The sequence below is a fragment of the Meleagris gallopavo genome, chromosome 30 (genome assembly GCF_000146605.3).
Source record: "Meleagris gallopavo isolate NT-WF06-2002-E0010 breed Aviagen turkey brand Nicholas breeding stock chromosome 30, Turkey_5.1, whole genome shotgun sequence".
NCBI lineage: Eukaryota > Metazoa > Chordata > Aves > Galliformes > Phasianidae > Meleagris > Meleagris gallopavo.
The window spans coordinates 2,990,498-3,009,500 of NC_015040.2; the positions used below are offsets into that span (position 1 = coordinate 2,990,498).

At 47.9% G+C, this 19,003-nt stretch overlaps 1 protein-coding gene across 1 annotated transcript; it reads left to right on the top strand.

Annotated features, from left to right (window-relative positions):
- The first annotated feature begins 49 nt into the window (after nt 1-49).
- SUGP1 (SURP and G-patch domain containing 1) lies at nt 50-18,208 on the top strand. Its single transcript, XM_010725002.2, has 14 exons — nt 50-148; nt 294-465; nt 1,304-1,407; nt 1,851-2,078; nt 3,527-3,650; nt 4,247-4,350; nt 5,868-5,991; nt 7,709-8,217; nt 12,843-12,949; nt 13,564-13,741; nt 14,000-14,106; nt 14,929-15,074; nt 16,428-16,557; nt 17,081-18,208. The coding sequence occupies exons 1-14, from the start codon at nt 112-114 to the stop codon at nt 17,105-17,107; spliced, it is 2,097 nt and encodes a 698-aa protein (XP_010723304.1). The 5' UTR covers nt 50-111; the 3' UTR covers nt 17,108-18,208.
- Nucleotides 18,209-19,003: the final 795 nt, after the last annotated feature.

Sequence of the window (19,003 nt, forward strand, 5' to 3'; positions counted from 1 at the left end):
GCCCCGAGGCCCCTTGGGGACTGCAGCTCCCAGAGGCCCGTTTGCGGCAGCTCCGTCGCGCACCGCTCCGCCCGGGCTCAGCGCGGTGCATGGTGGGACGGCAGTTCCAAAATGGACCATCACCACCACCACCACCGGGATGCTCCGGGTACGGCTTGGTCTTTCTGTCCGCCTCCTCCTCCCCGGCCCGCCCTTCAGGAGCCTCTCGGCCCGAAAGGAGCTCCGCGCTCCGGCGGCTCCTCCCGCTGCAGCGGGCGGTAATCGCGTCCCCCTCCTTCTTTCCCCCCACTCAGGGAAGGCCAGTCGGTGGTTTGGGGTCGCGCAGTCGAAATCGGCCAAAACGACGGCGAATATCCTGCAGCAAGAGGAGCTGATAGCGCAGAAAAAGAGAGAGATCGAGGCCCGGCTGGAGCAGCAGGCCCGGCAGAGCGCCCTGAGCCTGCAGCAGCTGCCGCTGCTCGGAGAGTGCGTGTGGGAATGGGGTGGGACGTGGGACGTGGGATACGATGTGGGACGTGGGATATGGGATATGGGGTGGGATGGTTGAAGTGGGTTTGCGCAGGGAGCAATGCAGGAAGAGCCTCACAGGCACTTGAAGCCAACATGGAGGGGTTGGAGCTGCTCGTTAGTTAATGAAATGTTGGGAATGGCAACAGTGGGCTCTGTGCGTTTAGCAGGTCTGCCCAGTGTTGTTACATCATGTTAACAGATAGGTGCCTGTGGGAATCATAAATGGCTTGGGTTGGAAGGGGCTCTTAAAGGCCATCTGGTCCCACTTCCCTGCAGTGAACACCTGCAGTTCCATCAGCACTCGGAGCCCCTCCAGCCCAACCGTGGGTGTCTCCAGGGTTGAAGCATCCACCACCTCTCTGGGCAACCTGTGCTCTGCTTCACCACCCCTTTCTTAAAGAACTTTTTCCTTCTATCCAGTCTAAATCTCCCCATCTTTAATTTGAGCCTTTTCAATGCTATGATACGATGTTTTCCCTCTCGATTACCATTTTTCTGCACAACCTTAACTCCCAAGAGTCAGTGCAGTTCCACCAGTAGCTGCTTGCTTAGAGCTCCAACTGTGCAAGGAGAAATCCTGTTTTAATGTGTTGGAGAGCACAGGTGGATGCTATAAGCACCAAGTGGAGTGGTTCTTGTGCTTCTGAATAGCTGTATTCTCAAAATTAGGTGCCAGAGATCAGTAATTTTTGATTTTGTTTTCTGTCCAAAATGAATGTCTATGAGGGGACTGGCAAAGTTGTCACTTAACCATAATCTGCTTTTTTTTGTTTGTTTTTCTTCTCCTGTTTAGAGATGATGGGACTGAAAACGAAGCCTCTGTTTCCAACAAGTTTGTGAACGATGGCAGTTTCCTCCAGCAGTTTCTCAAGCTGCAGAAGGAAAAGTCAAGTACTGGTAGGTCGAGCTCTGAGCAACAGGAGGCCTTCCTTCTCCTGATGGTACCAGCTTTATGTGAGCTGCCTCCATGTATATTCACTTTAGAAACCTTGCTGTTATCTATTACCAGTATGAGTAAGTTCTAAAGCAGCGGTGACCCTTTTAGATTTGGATTGAAGTCTTCCTTCAGGATGCAGTAGGAACATTTGCACTTCCTTCCATCTGTAGGTGCTGTAAAGACAAGCATTTCTTATTATTTTTTTTAGCTTGGATCTCACTTTGTAGCAATCACCATAGTTTTCACTTAGTTATCAAGCTTTTGCCAGACAATGTCTTTAATTTACTCTGAGAATGACGGCCTGTTGCAGATGTATGACTGCCTGAGTTGTTGTTTATAACCTGCTGAGATTCAAACAGTAAGAGTGCACAGGAATTATTCTCCCCCCTCATTCTTTTCTAAGAACCTCCCCCAAGTTCTACTAATAACTCGGCAAACGCTTCTGCACCAAATGTTGGGAAGAAACCTTTGCTGTTTGGGAAGCGCCCTGGTCAGGTCCTGAGCAGCATGCTGCAGCAAGCGAAGAACTACTCCCATTCCAAACAGACCCCAGTCGTTAACCGCCTCAGTGTGTTTCAGTCGCCAGATGAAGATGAGGAGGAAGATTATGAGCAGTGGTTGGAAATCAAAGGTAAATGATGCTTTGTACTGTGACTTTGTTTATTTGGTGGGTTCGGGTTTGCTTACCGTAGAGATACGAGTTGAACCTTAGAAGGTTGATTGGGCTTTGCCCTTCTGCTGCGAGTTGTTGGTAAGGTTTTTGGCGTGCAGATTTCTGGGTGGAAAAGCTGAGGGTTGAGTGCTGTGAGGTGGCAGCTGAGTGGGATTATTTGTTTGGCCTGACCTCAGTGTGGGAGGTGGTCATTCACTACAGTTAGACTGGATCTGTTTTACATCTAGGAAGGCTGTTTTCTCTGAGATAGCAAGGCAAGCAATTGAGCAGTGGGAGAAAAATTGCATGTATAACTGAATAAAATTACTTGTAAGTCACAGAAGTAGAAACAGGTAAATTCCAAGTTCCTGCCTCTCTCTGAAGCCTCAATAGAAAAACACACTTCAGAGGTCTTAACTGCTTGAAGAGGCTATAAAACCAAGGAAGAAAATAGCAGCACTTTAAATAAGCAATAGGTTAAGGAGCCAGAGGGCAGATTGGGTTAATAATCTGAATTTCCCATGGATGTGCTAATCAAGTATAAAATTAGATTGGTGTTGCTAAGTAAGTCACACTAAGATTTGTGTCACAATTCGTTTTGTTATGTTTACAAAACACGTCTAGCTGTTGCTGTGGGATTTATTAAAACATAATCCTGGCAGGTCTGAACACGAGCATGAAATGTACTGCAGGAATGTGAGAAGTAGCTGCTATTTGCAGAGAGTGAAGACAGGACCCTTAATGCAAAGGCCGTGGGTTCAGAACTAGTCTAGATCAGAGTGAACACAGTGCTCTGTGTTCCACACCATACCCAAAACATCATTGTTGAGGCAAATGTGTGCTTAGTTTCCATTGAATTCGTCCCATGTCAGCTCTCCAGCCACTGTGAGTGGGTTCCTTCTTTGGCACAGAAGGAAATACAGCTTTCTGGAGGCTTTGCTCTCCCCGTATCTCTGATGGGATTCCCTCCAAGTGAGGGCTGGGACACAGGCATACGTCAGTAGGGAGAGCTATAGCTCCAGCTGCACAAGAGGTCTCTGCTGTCCTGTTACAGAACGCTGCTTTGGGAACTGGGATTTGTAATCTTTAGTTGGTAATGTGGTTGTCCTATTCCTCCCCACCATGTGTTTTGTGTGGAGTAGAATCATCAGAACCAAATTACATTCCAGATGAAGTTATACTCTGAACTGTTCTGATTGCATTTTTAGGCTTTTTCTTGTACTCGCTTCCTAGTAGGGGAGGGAGGGGGGCTGACTGTGACGTAAGGGTTGTGCTTTGTACAGCTGTGTAAGACCAGATCCCCCATTTCATCCTTTTTCTTCCCGTTCCCGTTCTACTTTTGTCTGTCGCCGTGGTTCTTAGAAGTAATGTGCCTGTTACCTGTTTGGTGTGTGAGTTGAACCCCAGTACTGACAGCCTGCTTAAAGTTTTACCCCCAGAGGATGCGGAGACTCGCCAGGTGGTGGAAAAGCTGGCTAGGTTCGTGGCTGAAGGGGGACCAGAGTTAGAGAAGGTCGCTATGGAGGACTACAAGGATAACCCAGCTTTTTCGTAAGTCTGGAGCTAACTCACCTACCACAGCAGTGTCTTTGTAGGAGGGAAAATATCAGCCTTGCACATGTAGTTCTCACAGGGGAGGGAGGGAGGGAGGGGGTTTGGTTTAATTATTGTTGGGTGGATTTGAGCTTTGTTGCACGTCGCTGTTTTTGTTTTGGGAAAACAGAAGCAGAATGTGATACAGTGGTGGTGCTGTGGAAACAGATCAGTTGGTCAGGAATAGAGCCTGGGAGTTCACCTGGCCTATGGGGGTGCTGGGCTGCACCTCAGGGCTGAGTCTGTCTTCTCTGCCACTGCTGTGCTGCGTGGCTGAGGACAGAGGATTCCCCTGCACGTGGGAAGGACAGACTGTTATTTATTTTTCTTTGTGAAGTAAGACAAAACGTTTGGGTGCAAGTCCTTGGATCAGAGCTGTGTGTGTTTATACATGCTAAAGGCAGTGTAACCCACGGTTTGAGTGCATTCTGAGTAATTTATCTATCTTGTTCTTTGTAGTTCAGGCTGTTTACATCTCTAGGGGATTGCTGTTGGTTTTTTTTGTTGCTGATGCATATTTTTTGCCTTTTTTTTTTCCTTCATCTCCACCTTAGGTTTTTACATGATAAGAACAGCAGAGAATTCCTTTACTACAGAAAGAAAGTGGCAGAGATAAGAAAAGAGAATCAAAGTTCTCAGGCATCCTCTTCTCAAAAAGGTAATTAAGACTGTGCTCTGAAGAATACTCTATAAGTTACAGAATTTGTTTGCCTTCTTCAGTCTCTCTGTGACTGTAAGGCTGTCTGGGAACAGTGAGAATGGATATTTGGCTGCCTGTTCCTGTAAATAAAACTTCAAAATGTATGGAGATGGTGACCTCTGGCATCAGACTCCTTTGCCAAGGTGGTTGTTGTCCAAGCCCACGATGTATTTAAGCACACTTTATGGAAGGGGCTTGTTTCAGTCCTGAAAATGCACTGAGGAAAAGTGCTTATTCTCACATGTTCTTATCGGATTTGTTATCAATGAGAAAGGTTTATTTGACTGTAATCCTCATTTCTGCTGCTCTTTCCCTACCTGAAGCCTTTATTTCCTGCTTGGGACATAATCCTTTGCAAATAAGGGACTGATTCCAGGTGGGAGAGCAGCAGAAGTGGGTGATTTGCCAACAGACGGGTGCTGTGGGCAGTGGAACAAGGTTAACTGCATTAGAAGACCAAAACTGTTGAGGGTGAGTTGTGGTCTGCAGGCTGGGCATTCATCGCTTCCCTTCCAGCCTCTGTTTCAGGCCTGCTGTCAGATTCCCTTTCTGTGGAAAGGAATATTAATGCAATTTAGCTGTCATGCTGATGAGCTAACAGCCCAAACAAGTGGTGGCTTAACAGACTGTGGGCTGAAGGAGCTCGTTACCAACATGCAGCTGATAGTGCAGCCTGGAAGTATAAGCAGTATTATCCATACTTTACAGGTGTGCAGTATTGAAGCAAGGAAAGGTTATGACTTATCCATGACTTATAATCACCTCTTCTGCCTCCTGGTCCTGTGCCAGCACGCTGGTACTGTGCAGGTAGCAAATTCATAGAAGGTTGTCATGGCTAAATAACCTGTTTGCCTGGCTCCTTATAAACATCAAATATGTTTGAAATACTAAAGCTCTGAGAGCTCTGTGCCTTTGGACTGAGGCTGCAGTGTTGCCTCTCCCATGTGAGAGCTGGGACTGTTCCATGGTGAATTTCTTGTGTCCTGCAACCCTCCCCAAAGTGGCCATTGGGTGTGTAGTGACACGTGGGATTGTGCGTTCCTATTTGGCTGCTTTTTCCTCCCGTTTACACCTCTGGTCTTCAGTGGCAAAACCTTTAATGAGAGTTAATTGTGAGTACTGAGACGTGATATTATGGGGAAGTGCCTGACACGAGGAAGAAGGACTTCCTTTGCTGTACAGAGAAATGAGTGCCCCCCTTTGAACACAAAAGCTGGCTTGTCCCTTAATCTGCTCTCATCTAGCTGCTGGCACAGAGGATGGTGATGTGTGAATGAGTGCTGCTCTGGTTACGAAACTGTTGTACAGCTGTAATGCAATGTCGTGTTTCTGTGATGTAAACTCTGTTTGTGTGTCATATTTCTCAAAATTAAACTCGACCTTTTGCCCTTATTCTGCTCTTGGGGTCCTTAGAACAGATAGGCTTTGACTGTTGCTTGTGTGAGTTGGGCCCAGTACTGACAGCCTGCTTAAAGTTTCACCCCCAGAGGATGAAGAGACAAAGAACTTTGCTGAGAAACTCGCCCGGTTCATAGCAGACGGGGGTCCTGAGGTGGAAGCTATTGCCTTGCAGAACAACCGTGAGAACCATGCTTTCAGGTAAAGGAAGAAGCCTGCTGCTGGGGGTGAGGTGGGGCCTTGGAGGGGTCCTTTTCTTTGTAAAGGGATAATGGTGGACATAAATCTGAAGTTACAAGGGCAGAACAGCTATATTGTGCTGATACCTTCACATTTTGAAGCTTTACAGTTCAAGGCATAGAGAGAGGAATCGATTTGCTTTCTCCAAAATTACTTTATGACTTCCACCCCTCCCACCTGCTTTCTGTTGCAATCCAGTGGTATAATTCTGACCTTTAAGCTCTTCCCTGTAACTGAGTCCTGTTGTGAGCCCCCATCCACTCCTCATACTGCTGCAGTCCAATTAATTTCCTGGGTTGCTCTTTACGCAGCATCTTTAGCGGACAGGTAACACTCCTCCACCATTAGATCCCCCTTTGGAATATCTTTTTCAGCGCATCAGATGTGAATTGTTCTCTTTGGTGCTTACTGACAGCTGCTTAATGTCTCCCTTTGGTGCCATAGATGTTTTGTTGTTCTGCTCTTACAGACGACGTGGCGTGTTCTCTGGGAGCAGCCTTGTGTTCAGCAGGCCTTATTTTGCTGCTGATATTTTGGCTTTTTATTTGTTGCCTCCCGGCCCTCTTGGGTCGTCTCCTTGTGTTGCGAATTGCATTCAACAGATGTGCTGATAGCTGAGCTGCTCCCTGATTTACTTGAAAACACCACTGTGGGTCCCACCTGAGCCAGTCGAACCCTGCCTCCTCTGTTGGGATTCCATCAGATGGATGTCTGTCCCATCCTGCCCTCTGCTTGCTCCTGCAGCAACCCCCAACCCTGTTACTCACATGGAGGAATGCAAGATTTAATTCAGTGCCTTTTAGAGTGTCACAGAGCTGCCTGTGCTGCCTGTGGCTGTGGTGCAGCTATAGATGGGGAAGGCCTGTTGTCTCCCATGTCTTCTTGTAGGAGCAGGCATTGTCAAAAGGAGAGCTTAGATCAGATTTTAAACTCTTCCTCTCTGAAGCAGGAAGGTTGCAGAGGCATTGGGAATAGACAGAGTTTCTGCACGAAGTATTTAAATTGGAGGGAGCCCAAAAAGTGTGTTTATTATAAACAAAGTGTATCTTTTTTTTTTTTGCATAGCTGCTAGACTGAGGATTGTTCATGTTCTTCCTACAGAGACTGAGGAGTTTTATTTTACCCTAAAGGTCAGAGATGCCTATTTCTGGAAGGAGTAACAACTAAAGAAGTATTTTTGTTGAGTATGAAGGAACAGAAGGAGGAGTTGTGGTATAATTAAGCAGACTGTTAATATCTATTCAAGCTAGAAGCACAGAGGGAGCAGTTTCTTTAGGCAGTGGTTTGGCATTCTCTTTGGTAAAGCTGTGAATGTTTTCTTCTGTGAACTGAAATCCAACATGTTGTAGAGCCCTTGCAGTTTTCCCAGGCGTGTTCTGGGGGATGCCTCTGCATTCCCACAACGCAGTGTGATCCTTTTAGCACAGTGTGTTTACGTGACGCTGTAAACAGCCGTGTTTCACCACGAATGGGAAGCACGCTCCCTGGTCCCAAAAGACTTGCAGTTCACCTTGCAGCAGCAGGCAGAGCCCTGCGTTACACACGTGCACACAGGGTGGTGCTGGAGAGCAGCAACTCCTTGTGCAGGAGCACTGCAGGAAGGGGAAGCACTGAGCAAACTGCTGTACCCATCCCCTGGGTATTACTGCTAGCCCAGACTTCTTATTTTTCCCTACAGGTTTTTATATGAGCCAAACAGCAAAGGCTACAAGTACTACCGGCAGAAACTGGAGGAGTTCCGTAAGGCCAAAACCAGTGCTGCAAGTGCTCCTGTGCCTGCAGAGCCCAGTCTGAAAAGGAAAACCAGTCCTGAGGCGTCTCCATCACCCCTGTGCTTATCGTCTCTGCCATTACCTGCACCCACCACACCTTTGCCTTTGCCCTTACCCATCCCTGTGCCCTCACCTTTGCCCTTGCCCGTCCCCTTGCCCGTGCCCTTACCTGTCCCCACACCGTTGCCCGTGCCCTTACCTGTACCCCCACCATTGCCCTCACCTTCACCCTCATCCTCTTCAACCCCACCCAATCAGACGGCCACAAGCACTGCTGCAACGACAGCTGCAGCTGCAGCTGCAGCAGGCACCACTAAAAAGAAGCGGAAGAGCAGGTGGGGGCCAGAGGAAGACAAGGTTGAACTGCCCCTCCCGCAGCTCATCCAGCAGCTGGATTCTCCCTCCCCTCTGTCAGGTTAGTGGCTCTGTCGTTTGGGTTGCATAACTGTTTGTTCCTAGGGAGTGCTTTCTGCCTTAGCTCAGCTGGCTGCGTAAACAGAAAGCCCAGCAAGTCTTTATCTCTTGTTGTAATCTCCTTGGTCGCCAGCCCCTGTCTTTCAGCTGGGTCCAGCACTAACTCTCCCTGTGTGGAAACGCAGATAAACCACTTTATCTCGCTGACACCAGGGATTGGATCTTATCGTTCTTCAGCTATCTCTAAAACCCTGCTGTGCTGTAGCTCATTAGAGCCTCAGCCTCCACGCTATTTAGGGCTATTTCACTTCAGGAAGAGTCTTCAGAAAACAAATATCAAAGCTGAACTGTGCTTATTCCCCACGGTAGGATAAAATCCCTGGGCAGCACTTCCATCTCACTCTAACTGATCAGAATAGGAATAGCTGCTCCCCAGGTGCTGGTGGGCACAAGTAAAACTCCCAGGTCCAATTTACACCCATTTTTGGTTCATTAGATTACAAGTAGGCGTCGTAACCCTCATCCAGTGCTGAGGCTGATGCCCCTGTTGCTTCACCTGCCAAGTTCACCAGGGGTGCAGCCCTGTTGGAGTGCTGGGAGGTAGTTCTTCCAGCCCAGGCACTTGCAGTGAGCTTGCAGAGGTGGAACTCGTGTGGCCCATCTGTGCACGTGCAGGTAGGTAACTAGGCAGGCAGTTAGAGATGCGTGCAGAAACTGAGGACAGCAGATAGGTGCAGATGTTTTAGATGATGTTTCTGAATCCTTTGTTCAGTTAGTGTGTTGTGGGGAAGGGGTGGCAAAAGGAGCAAGTAAAGATGCAGGATAGGCAGCCAGTGTTGGCAAACAGAGAAAATGAAAGGTGTGAGGCTAGAGTTATGGGAAAAGTGATAAGTACCTGTTTAAACAGGAACTTTCCCAAAAAGCAGTAGCAAAATGGATGAAATGGGACAAGCAGCAGAAAACAAGGTATAATTTCCTGAGCTGCAGAGTGAGATCACGTGATTCTCAGCACATGGTCAGCCTGTAGAATTTGTTGCTCCATCAGGTCAGTGGGCTGGGTTTCGGAGGATGTAATTGCTCAGCCATTAACAGCTTTGATCGTTAGGCCTGGGTGAGATGTTGGGTTGGCAGTGTGTGTCATGATGTGCTGGTTCTGCAGAGATCAGGGAAGAAGGGCTCAGTCTCCCCATCCAGCCCTTCAGATGGAGAGGAAGAGGACTTCCAATGCAATCTGCTTTTCTGATGGCTGCCCAGTGCAGAACTCTTGTCTATGCATGTCATAAGTGCAGGACAAGCTACCAGGCTGGATGGCTTATTCATTTGACCTTGAATTGCTGCTTGTAGTAAGCCAGAAATCAGATACTAAAGTCTTATTCTGTGCCTCTAGAGTATCTTTTTTTTTCTTGCAGACAGTAATGAAGCTTAGATGAAGCTCTGATAGCTGGGCAGGCGCTATCAAAACAAGCATCAGATTCCATCTTAATACCTCCTGCTGCAGTGGGGGCCTGCAAGAGTATCATTGTGTGCTCATTGCAGCATGCTTCCTGCTGAAATCTCCCCTGGCTCTTTAGCCTCCCCTTAATTAGACAGGGACATGCTAGCTGTGTTCGTGCTCACTTTCTACAGGGCTTTGTGTCAAGTAGAAGAAAAGGACAGCAAACAATTTGCTAGGCATAACAAATCAACCATTAATGCTCTGTTAATGCTCTGCAGGGGGAAGGCTTTTTTTATTTATTGCTTGAGATGGACTAATCTCTTTTTAGAATGAACATCTTCAACCTGACAGGTGGAGAGAATTCCAAATTAAACTTGTTCTGGGCAAGGCAGGTTGCACAAGGTGCTCTGGTCCCTAAATGTCTGGGTCTCAGACCTTTATCCTTAGCAGTTGTTGGGAATGTGGTGCAGGACTGTTGTGATCCTTTTTCTGTCTACTCGTAGTAATAAATCAGTATTGCAGAGTGGAGAAAAAGTAGCTCTTTTGGACAGAAACAAGGTTCCTCTTCAATATATTGATGTCAAAGCACTTAACTGCATAGGTGCTGCAGGGATTAATACATCTGAGAAGCTGAACAGAACAGAGATACTGCTGTTAGTGAACTCTGTGGACTAATGGGATACTGCAGGCTGCTGTTAGAATATTCTGAAACCCAATACTGGGTCGGTTTGAGTCTGATTCGTTTTAATTGAGTACCATCTTCAGGCTGCAAAGCAAAAGTTCAGGCACTTCTGTGCTGGGATTTCTTCTGCTCTTCTTAAAGGATGTTTGGTTCAGTTCTAACGAGCTCTTTGGGCGTGTGGGGAAGGGATGAACCTTCAGGTAGCCTTCTGCCAGTGCTGCAGATAGACTGCACCATTAACCCTGTAGACAAAGCTGATGTCTTTCAAGGGAAAAATGCCCTTTTCCCAAGCCTGCTGGTCGTGAGGCTGAGGGCAGCTTCTCTTCTGCATTGTGTAGCCTGGTGCAAGGCACCTACAAATCTTATTATCTGTTTTTATGCGAATATGTTGACTGATCTCACTTACTAATAGATTTTTCTGTCTTCAGATGTAGGCTTTGGGCGGAGCTTTGCTTTTCTATCAACTTTTCTGTATTGTGATGCTTCGGGCCAAGGCTACAAAAATATCCCTCCGAGCTGAATTTCTGCAGTGGCTCCTTCAGCCTCATCTCAGCACGAAGTCTGCAAGGTGCCACAGAGCAGGCAGACGAACCAGATGTAGCTGTAGCACAGGAAGCAGCAGTGGCATATGCTTTCTGGGATGTGAAAGAAGATGCTACGGTCTTACCTTTCTCCTTTAAGGTGGTTATATATGCTGGCAAACCACCAGCTCGTGGGGCCTCTGGAGCCATGCCTGGCTCTTAGCCCGAGTGTTTATGCAATTCAGAACGAAGCCAGAGAGCTGCTGACCTCCGTGAAGGGCAGAGTCTTCCTCGGTGCATTCAGAGAAAGCTTTCCCATGCCCTGAGACAGGAGGTGAATCCTTGGCGAGGGCTGGTGCTGGAGTGCCTCGGTCTCACATCACATTTGGAGCCAGCTTCTTATTTATAGCCAGTTCTACATGGAATGGCATATCGTGTTCATTAAAACAGTCTCCAAATCTCACTGCTCTCCGAGACAGAAATCAGGCTCTTTGTCAATAGCAGACAGGTTCATTTTTCTATTTGCTCTTATTTCTTGGGAGCTGGAAGTGCTTATCCTAGTGCCAGGCTCAGGGCAACGCTGCTGATTGCTTCCTGCTCTCAGGAAAGCTCTTGCAGTGTTTTACATAACTCTTCCTGCAGAGTTGACTCCCATTGCTGGTGCAGAGGCTCTGGCTGGTGTGCTTTTCATCTTCTCCTTGGGAGGCTGGAGTTGAGGAAGCTGCTTCCCAATCGTGGCACGCTTGGCCAAAAGCAAGTGGGAAAGGAGGGAGATAAGAAGGCTTGGATCAGTTGCCCTGGGTGAGAACAAGGGAAAGGCAGAAGCCAACTCCTGGGGCCTAATTAGCATGCTGTGTAGACATTTGGTGTCACGAACAATGATCCTATTATTATTGGGCTTCATAATTAATAGATGATGAATAATTAATGAAGCGTCATTTAACTGCAGTCTGGACGTCCGTTCGAATTGAGGGTTTTGCAGTCATTGAAAAGAAAATATTTTTTCCCTTGTGTTGAAAAATGCAGCGTGCTTTCAAGTGTGGTTGGGAGTCTTCTTTTAATCCCTTAAATATTTAAGTGCTGGGATCTCAGTTCTGAGGTGCTGTAGAGGGAGGGGAGCTGCCAGTTCTGCTAGAAATTCAGACCGTGTCTGTAAGGCAGTCTCTACTGCAAATCTGTTTCTCAGCTCCAGCAGTGTTTCCAGTACTCTTGCTCATGGTGCAGCAGTGACACAGAGGCATCCCCGCTCCTTTAATGGCTGCTTTGAACTCAGAGTTGTGTGGGCACTTTAAATCAGTGCGTTCCCTGCCCACGTAATCTCAGTATCTAATTTCAGAGCTTACCTGATACAACAGTGAGAGTCATTCCAGAGGAGGAGCTTCCAAATGAGATGCTGCAGGAAAAGGAGGATGCATTGGTGGGGCTGTCAGGCTTTGAAAGCCAAGCAATGCTCTTCTTCAGCCTGCAGGAACTCAGATTCCCTGGGGAATGGTACCTTCCAAAGCAGCACAGTGCTTGTGTCTTTATTCTAGCATGGTCATTTGCTTTTCATTGTGAATGAAGCTGCTGTTTATACAGTAATCAGCAGACACTCAGTGCACAGGCTGGGCAATATGGTGACAGGCTCAGATCTGCATGGGATACAGTCAGAATAATTATCCCTCCTTGCTGGGGTTCACAAGGAAGCCTTATGAGGGGAATTAGGATTAAAGGAGCAATGATTTTTCAAGCGTGCCGTAAGAAATTGCCATGCAGTGACCTCTGAGGGTGTGAGATGTTGGTTCCCACTCTGCTCGTGTGATCTGGGCTGGCAGAGCCACTGCGAGCTGCTGGCTTTCCTGCCTCTGCCTTCGAGTGGTTGCTCTGCAGTTCAGAGTCTGGATGCAGCAGTTGTGAAACGGGTCTGAAGCTTCACAAGGGGTTCTGGTGATGTGGCCTCGACAGCTGTCTCTGATTTATGAAAGTCTTTTTACATGTGCTTCTTTCAGTTCAGGACCTCAAGGGCCTTGGGTATGAAAAAGGGAAACCAGTTGGTTTGGTGGGGGTGACGGAGCTGTCTGAAGCCCAGAAGAAACAGCTGAAGGAGCAGCAGGAGGTAATGCCCTGAAATGGTTTCCTTATTCATTTGTGTGCCTGCATCTCGTGCTGCAGCGTTAGGTGGGAGAACAGAGGGGCTGATAGCAAAGAAAGTTTTCCACATAAATCTCTGGGATTTGTGCTGAATGCCTGAGAATCGTGTGGTGCTGCAGTCAGCAGAATTATCTTAGAGGGCTTTGGGGAATACAAACGAAGCCAGCCAATTGCTGTGCTACCAAACTAAAACCCCAAATCTATAAGGTCTGCGGTGTCTCATCTGCAGCTGGTTGTGTGTTGCTTTAGCAGTGGGGAGGTGAGGGCGTGCGTGCAAGCTGTGATGGAGTGAGAGCAGGATTTGCTTTTGCTGGAACGTGAGGGCGATGTTCAAACTGTGTGGGGATGGTGAGGTGGCAGAAATCCTCCGTGCTGAAATCCAGGTGCATCTCTTGGAGGAACCAGCAGGCCTTGCTCCTGCTTGATCTGAGGAATGAGTGGATCAGATCCAGCAGCCGTGCTGCCCCTTGGGATCTGAGGTTGTCATCCCTGCGTTGTGGGAGGCAGCTGGGGGTGGGGGGCTGTGCTGCCTGTGTGTTGTTTTGTGTCACCGAGCGCACCGTTCACCTCTTCTCCTAGATGCAGCAGATGTACGACATGATTATGAAGCACAAACAAGCCATGCAGGAAATGCAGATGATGTGGGAAAAGGCAATTCAGCAGCACCAGCACGGCTACGACAGCGATGAAGAAGTGGACAGCGAGCTGGGAACGTGGGAGCACCAGCTTCGACGCATGGAGATGGACAAGACACGAGGTGTGTGGGCAGCTGCCGTGCAAGCACCTTGCTCTGCAGTTGTGCAGAGGCCTCCAGAGGGAGATGTTTGAGGTCATGTTCTCAGCACGGCAGTCACAGGGCTGCTGGTCGCTGGTCTGCGCTGTGATTTCTCTGTTTGTTGGGTGGAGGTGATAGCAGTTTGTTGCTGTGAGGTGTTACCCAGCTTTGCAAACCATCTGAAATTCCAAGGCACAGAATGCTGCATAACTGCTGTTTTCACTTCTGTGTCTTGGGCAGAGTGGGCTGAGCAGCTGACCCAGATGGGCAGAGGGAAGCATTTCATTGGAGACTTCCTTCCACCAGACGAGCTGGAAAAATTCATGGAGACATTCAAGGCTCTAAAGGTAAAATAGCAGAATTTTCCCAGGGCACTGGCAGTGCTTCAGATTTGTCCTGCAGCAGCGAGGGTGGGACCTCAGGCCCTTTTTCAGAGCAGTTTGCTACCGTGCAGCTTTGAAGTACTTCTGCCCTCACCACTGTGGGGGCTGTGTTCGTTCTGCAGGTTTGCACTCTTTGCAGTGGTAGTAAACTGGAAAGCAAAATGTTTGGATGGTGTTTGTGGGTTAGCTGGAATTAGAGTCAAACCTCTCCGGTTCCCCACTGTTTGTCTGCAGTTCCTGTTTAAGACAAGTGGTGGCTGATGCCAAGCAAGGCAAATTCAAGTTTTTATCCAGACAATTGCAGTAGGTAAAAGCATAAAGAACACAAAAAGCTTATGAAAAATACTTCATAGCTGTCGATTCTTCCTAAACTGTAGAACTTCTTGATGCTGGTATCCTTGATGATGTTTTCTTGCAACCAGCATGGGTTCTTCTGTTCCCTGGAGATCTTTGTTTATTTAGGAACCGTATCTGAAACTTGATTCAGTGAGCAACTTGAAATTCAGAAGCTGAGTGTGTCTCAGCCTAATCTTGCAGTAGCATTCCCTGCTTCTTGCAGGTTGTTACAGGGCTTGCGTGACTGTGCAGTGCTTTATCACTTACCTGTTTTCTTCTCTGTGCTTGTGCAGAAATAGAGTCCCAAGAGGTTGTGCTGGTTATTAACTGTTTGCCAGAACAGTCTTGACTTCCAGCAGCTGAAGCTGATTTTTCTCTCCTTTGACCCCCAAACATAGGTCTGTCTGTGCATATACAAACCAAACAGCTCTGCCTTTTGTCTTCCTGCAGGAGGGACGTGAACCAGATTATTCTGAGTACAAAGAGTTCAAACTGACTGTGGAAAACATAGGTTATCAAATGCTGATGAAGATGGGCTGGAAGGAAGGCGAGGGGCTTGGTTCGGATGGACAGGGGATTAAAAACCCAGTCAGCAAGTAAGCAGAGCTCTTCTACTATTGATTTAGTCCTTTCCTCTTAGGCTGATAATTGATGCTCCTGCTCTTGCCTACTGGAAGCAGCTGCAAATGAACGTGGCTGTAATTCATCACTTGCACAGAATATGGAATCCTCTCAGCAGAGGAGGAAAATTGTTTCTGATTTCTTTGGGGTTCTCTCTCTGCCAGGACTGAATTTGTTACTGTTATCTCAGGCAGGAGGTATGATCTGAGCCCAGGAGTGTTTTGTTTCCCATCTCAATTTGCCTAGTGTGTTGTTTTTTTTTTTCCTGAGGTTCCTGCTCTTCAGTTTCCCCCTCTATAACACAGAGATAAGACCATGTATGCCCCTCATCTCTCCCAGGACATGCCTCCACGTTGATTTAAACCCTCAAGAGGATCTGGAGCACCCTTGGTGCCTGCTGGCCGGCCTCTGGCATACTGTGGGTGGAAGGCAGTTAACAACACGTGTTCCTGGTGCACCCCTTTGAAAAAACAGTTAGCTTCATAGCAGTGAGCGTTTTATGTGATTGTGCAGCTCTTTTTTTGCACAGGAGTTTACTGACTCCATCCCATTTTGTGGATAATAAAGCTTCTGTAGAGTTCCATCCAAAAATAGATGAACATCTCTTTTTGCATGGATCATCTGTTGGTGGCATATGCTGAACTTCAGAAGCAGCTATTGGTGATAGGATAGGCTCTGAATTATTTTTTAGCATTAGATCCTTTTATAAATAACAATTGTTTGTTTACTGTGTAATATGAAGTGTCTCTACAAAGCACTTCTTTGCTTATTGCAGGAAGATCTCTCTGGCAGTCTGCTTATTTGTGCAGAGGAGACCTGTGATGAAAGATCACTGTGTTCAGAACAGCGAGGCTTTAAAACAGCAGAAGGAAAGACACTTCTGCCTGTCACAGGGTTGAACCAGGGCTGTGCTTCGCTTGGATTTGCCATCTCAGAATTGCTAAGGAGGTGGTAATGGAGGTAGAGATGAGCTGGTGTCACTTCTGGGTTGTTGTGGAGTGAAGGCTGTTGAGCAGCTGCCTGCCTCCATCAGTGTGGCACAAACCTGCAGCTTTGGCTGCCTAAGGTCGGTCTGCTTGTCTGAGCATTGCTGGGTAGGGGGAGCCCACAGCACAGACAGTATTTCTGCTCCAGCTCTAAAAGGGTAAGCAAATACATATTCACCATCCTGCTTCCATCTAGCAATAGCAGACATCATTTGGAAGGGCAGTACGAAAACACGGCAGAGGCAGCGATGAGCTCCGTCCTACCCGTCATCTTGGTGTGGGTGTTTCTGGTGAGCTGCCCGCTTGCTTCCCTCAGCAGCTTTGTTGTGCCTTTCTGAACAGGGGGACCACTGCTGTGGATGGTGCTGGCTTTGGCATTGACCGTCCTGCAGAGCTGACCAAGGAGGATGATGAGTACGAGGCGTTCCGTAAGCGCATGATGCTCGCCTACCGCTTCCGACCCAACCCTCTGGTAAGGCACCCCAGGACCAGAGCAAGCAGTGACCAAACCACTGAGGTATCTCATAAAAGACAGAAGGGAGAGGAGTGTTTCCAGTGACTTTAACCAAGAGATCAAATTCTGTGAACGTTCCTTTGATTCATTCTCATTCTGAGTCAAATTCCCATTACCCGGCGATGGCTGCATCTCCTCGCTGCGCTTTTCTGATGCAAAGGATGCTGGCTTTAGTTTGATGTGGTCCATACCAAGTGCAGGTACTGCACACAAAGGAGGCAGATGAGTTGTCCGTGAATCCATGGCTTATTTTGAATAATTGTTTTGCTGCCTGTGAAAGGCTTGTAAGCTTGCAGTTGCCTGTTACATTCAGCGTGCCAGCGCATCTAGAGAGCTGCCTTTGTGATTTGTGATGGGAAACCTCAGGTTTTGCTGTCAGAAATGTCACGTTTCAGTGGCTTTTTCAGATAATTAAGCTCAAATGCTCATTGTTCTGTGAAGGCAGCGATTCTGATTAATCTTCCTTTGTTATTCCTTGCAGAACAATCCACGACGACCTTACTACTGAGAGTGTTTTGGGGACGACGTGTTTTCCAAACAATTGTAATTTTACTGTGAAATGTTACGAAATCGCATTATCATTCTCTTATTTGCTGATATTGACAACTTCCTGAAGGCACGATGCCATCTCTCAGCCAGGAGAAAGGCTGCAGGCCCACTCACCACGCACTTCAGTGTCATGATGGCCGTTGTAATGGGGCCCGGGTGGTGTTCAGAGGGGTAACGGAGCGGGTGAGGATGGAGATGTGAACACAGTGCTCTGCTGAGTGCAGGGGCAGCTCCAAAGATACCCAATAGTTCAGGGACTCCATTCAGATACAGCTCAGCGTTGTGTTTCTGACACAGGACACGTTTTTCACGTAGTGATAGATCCTTTGTTTTTCAGATACGCAGCCTGTGCTGCTCCTTTTTAATTGCAGAGATAAAAAGGGACTGTCTGACCCCGCTTTGGGGGCTCCTGGTCGGTCTTTATTCCCTGACAAACTGAGTTCCTATGCTGTCATGAAGCCAGAAGTACAGTCTGACCTCCAAGTGACGTTGCACAACCAGTGCCTACTCATTTCACCTCTGCCCTCTAGAAGAGGAGGTCGGGAGCAGCGCACGGAGCGTGACTGCAAGGGCTGAGGTGCACAGGGGATTTCATTCAGCTTCAGAGACGACAGCCTCGTGCTTTGAACACTAAATTCACCCACAGCTCCTGAGCAAAACCTGCAAACCGTGTGTCTGGACGTGGGTGACAAGAGCCAAACTTCCCATCGCAGTTTATCAAAGGCTGTTGGGATTTTGTTGTCACGAGGAGAAACCGCTGCAAGTACAGATTTTCCTCATTCATTCATTCTGTAAATAAAATAAAGCTCATTTGTTCCTTAGTTTTAATCGCTGACTTACTGGACAGAGCAGTCTTACGATGGCTTTTTATGGCCTGAGCTGCCTCTACATCCATTTCATCCCCAGCATCTCTGAGAAAACAAAGTTTCTGCTTGTTTATTTGTTTTGCGTTTCTTTTCCCTCAATCCAAATATTTGGGGTGTGATTCTCTTTTGTTAATTTCTCTTCAGCTCCCCAAGCCCAGGGCTTGACTTTCAATAAAAACATCCGAAACTGTGAATTCGATAGGAGTTCCTTCTGAGCAGGGGGGATGTGGCACTGTGCAGACGCTGAGCTGCCCATGGGGAGCTCACAGCCCTGAGCACCACGCACTCCCTGCTGCTCGTGCGCAGGGGCTGTGCTGGGTGCAGCTCATAGCACGAGAAATGAGCACGGGAGGTGGGGAAACAAAGATGGGGAATCTGGCAGGGATTCTGCTCGAATGGGGGAGGTCAGCGTGACATCAGTGTGACAGCTGGGCTTGCTGGTGTGTTGGGAAAGCAGTCTGCTTCCCTTTGAGGCTGAAGCAGGGGTGTCTGATTTTGGCTTAACTGCGTAGTGTTGGATGAGGAGGATTCATCCTGGACCGCAAACAACATTTATAGTTAACGTGGATAAGCAACAAGACTTCTTTCAACGTTTATTTATTAAAAAGGGGGCAGCAAAACCACGAAACCAATAGAGGCACGTAGAGATTAAAGCCGTTCCTCCTCGTGCTGTGGTTATCCCTTCCCATCCCTGTGAGTGCCCACCTTCCTCCTCCTCCCATGTGCCGCTTTCTGGGGGGCTGGGCTGCGTTGTCCCTCCCCAGACCCAGAGCTGAGCTCTGTGCAGCCCGCAGTGCTGACGAGGCAGTGCTGTGTGCTGCGTCCCAGCCCAGGGCAAAGTGCAGAGCTCTTCCATCGCTCCCCGGACTCCAAAGCAAAAGGGCAAAAGAGTGACACAGTGGCACGTTTGTGAAGGCGTTGGGAAAGAGGGGAAAGGTTGAACCTTTGGGTTCTGCTAAGTGGCGTGGAAGCTCAGCGGAGGGAAGAGC

Bases quoted from the DNA above. Each gene is read 5' to 3' on its own strand.
- SUGP1 (XM_010725002.2), top strand. From the start codon at position 112: ATGGACCATCACCACCACCACCACCGGGATGCTCCGG. The intron at 12,950-13,563 runs GTAATGCCCTGA...CTCTTCTCCTAG, and splicing joins AGCTGAAGGAGCAGCAGGAG to ATGCAGCAGATGTACGACAT. The intron at 14,107-14,928 runs GTAAAATAGCAG...GTCTTCCTGCAG, and splicing joins AGACATTCAAGGCTCTAAAG to GAGGGACGTGAACCAGATTA.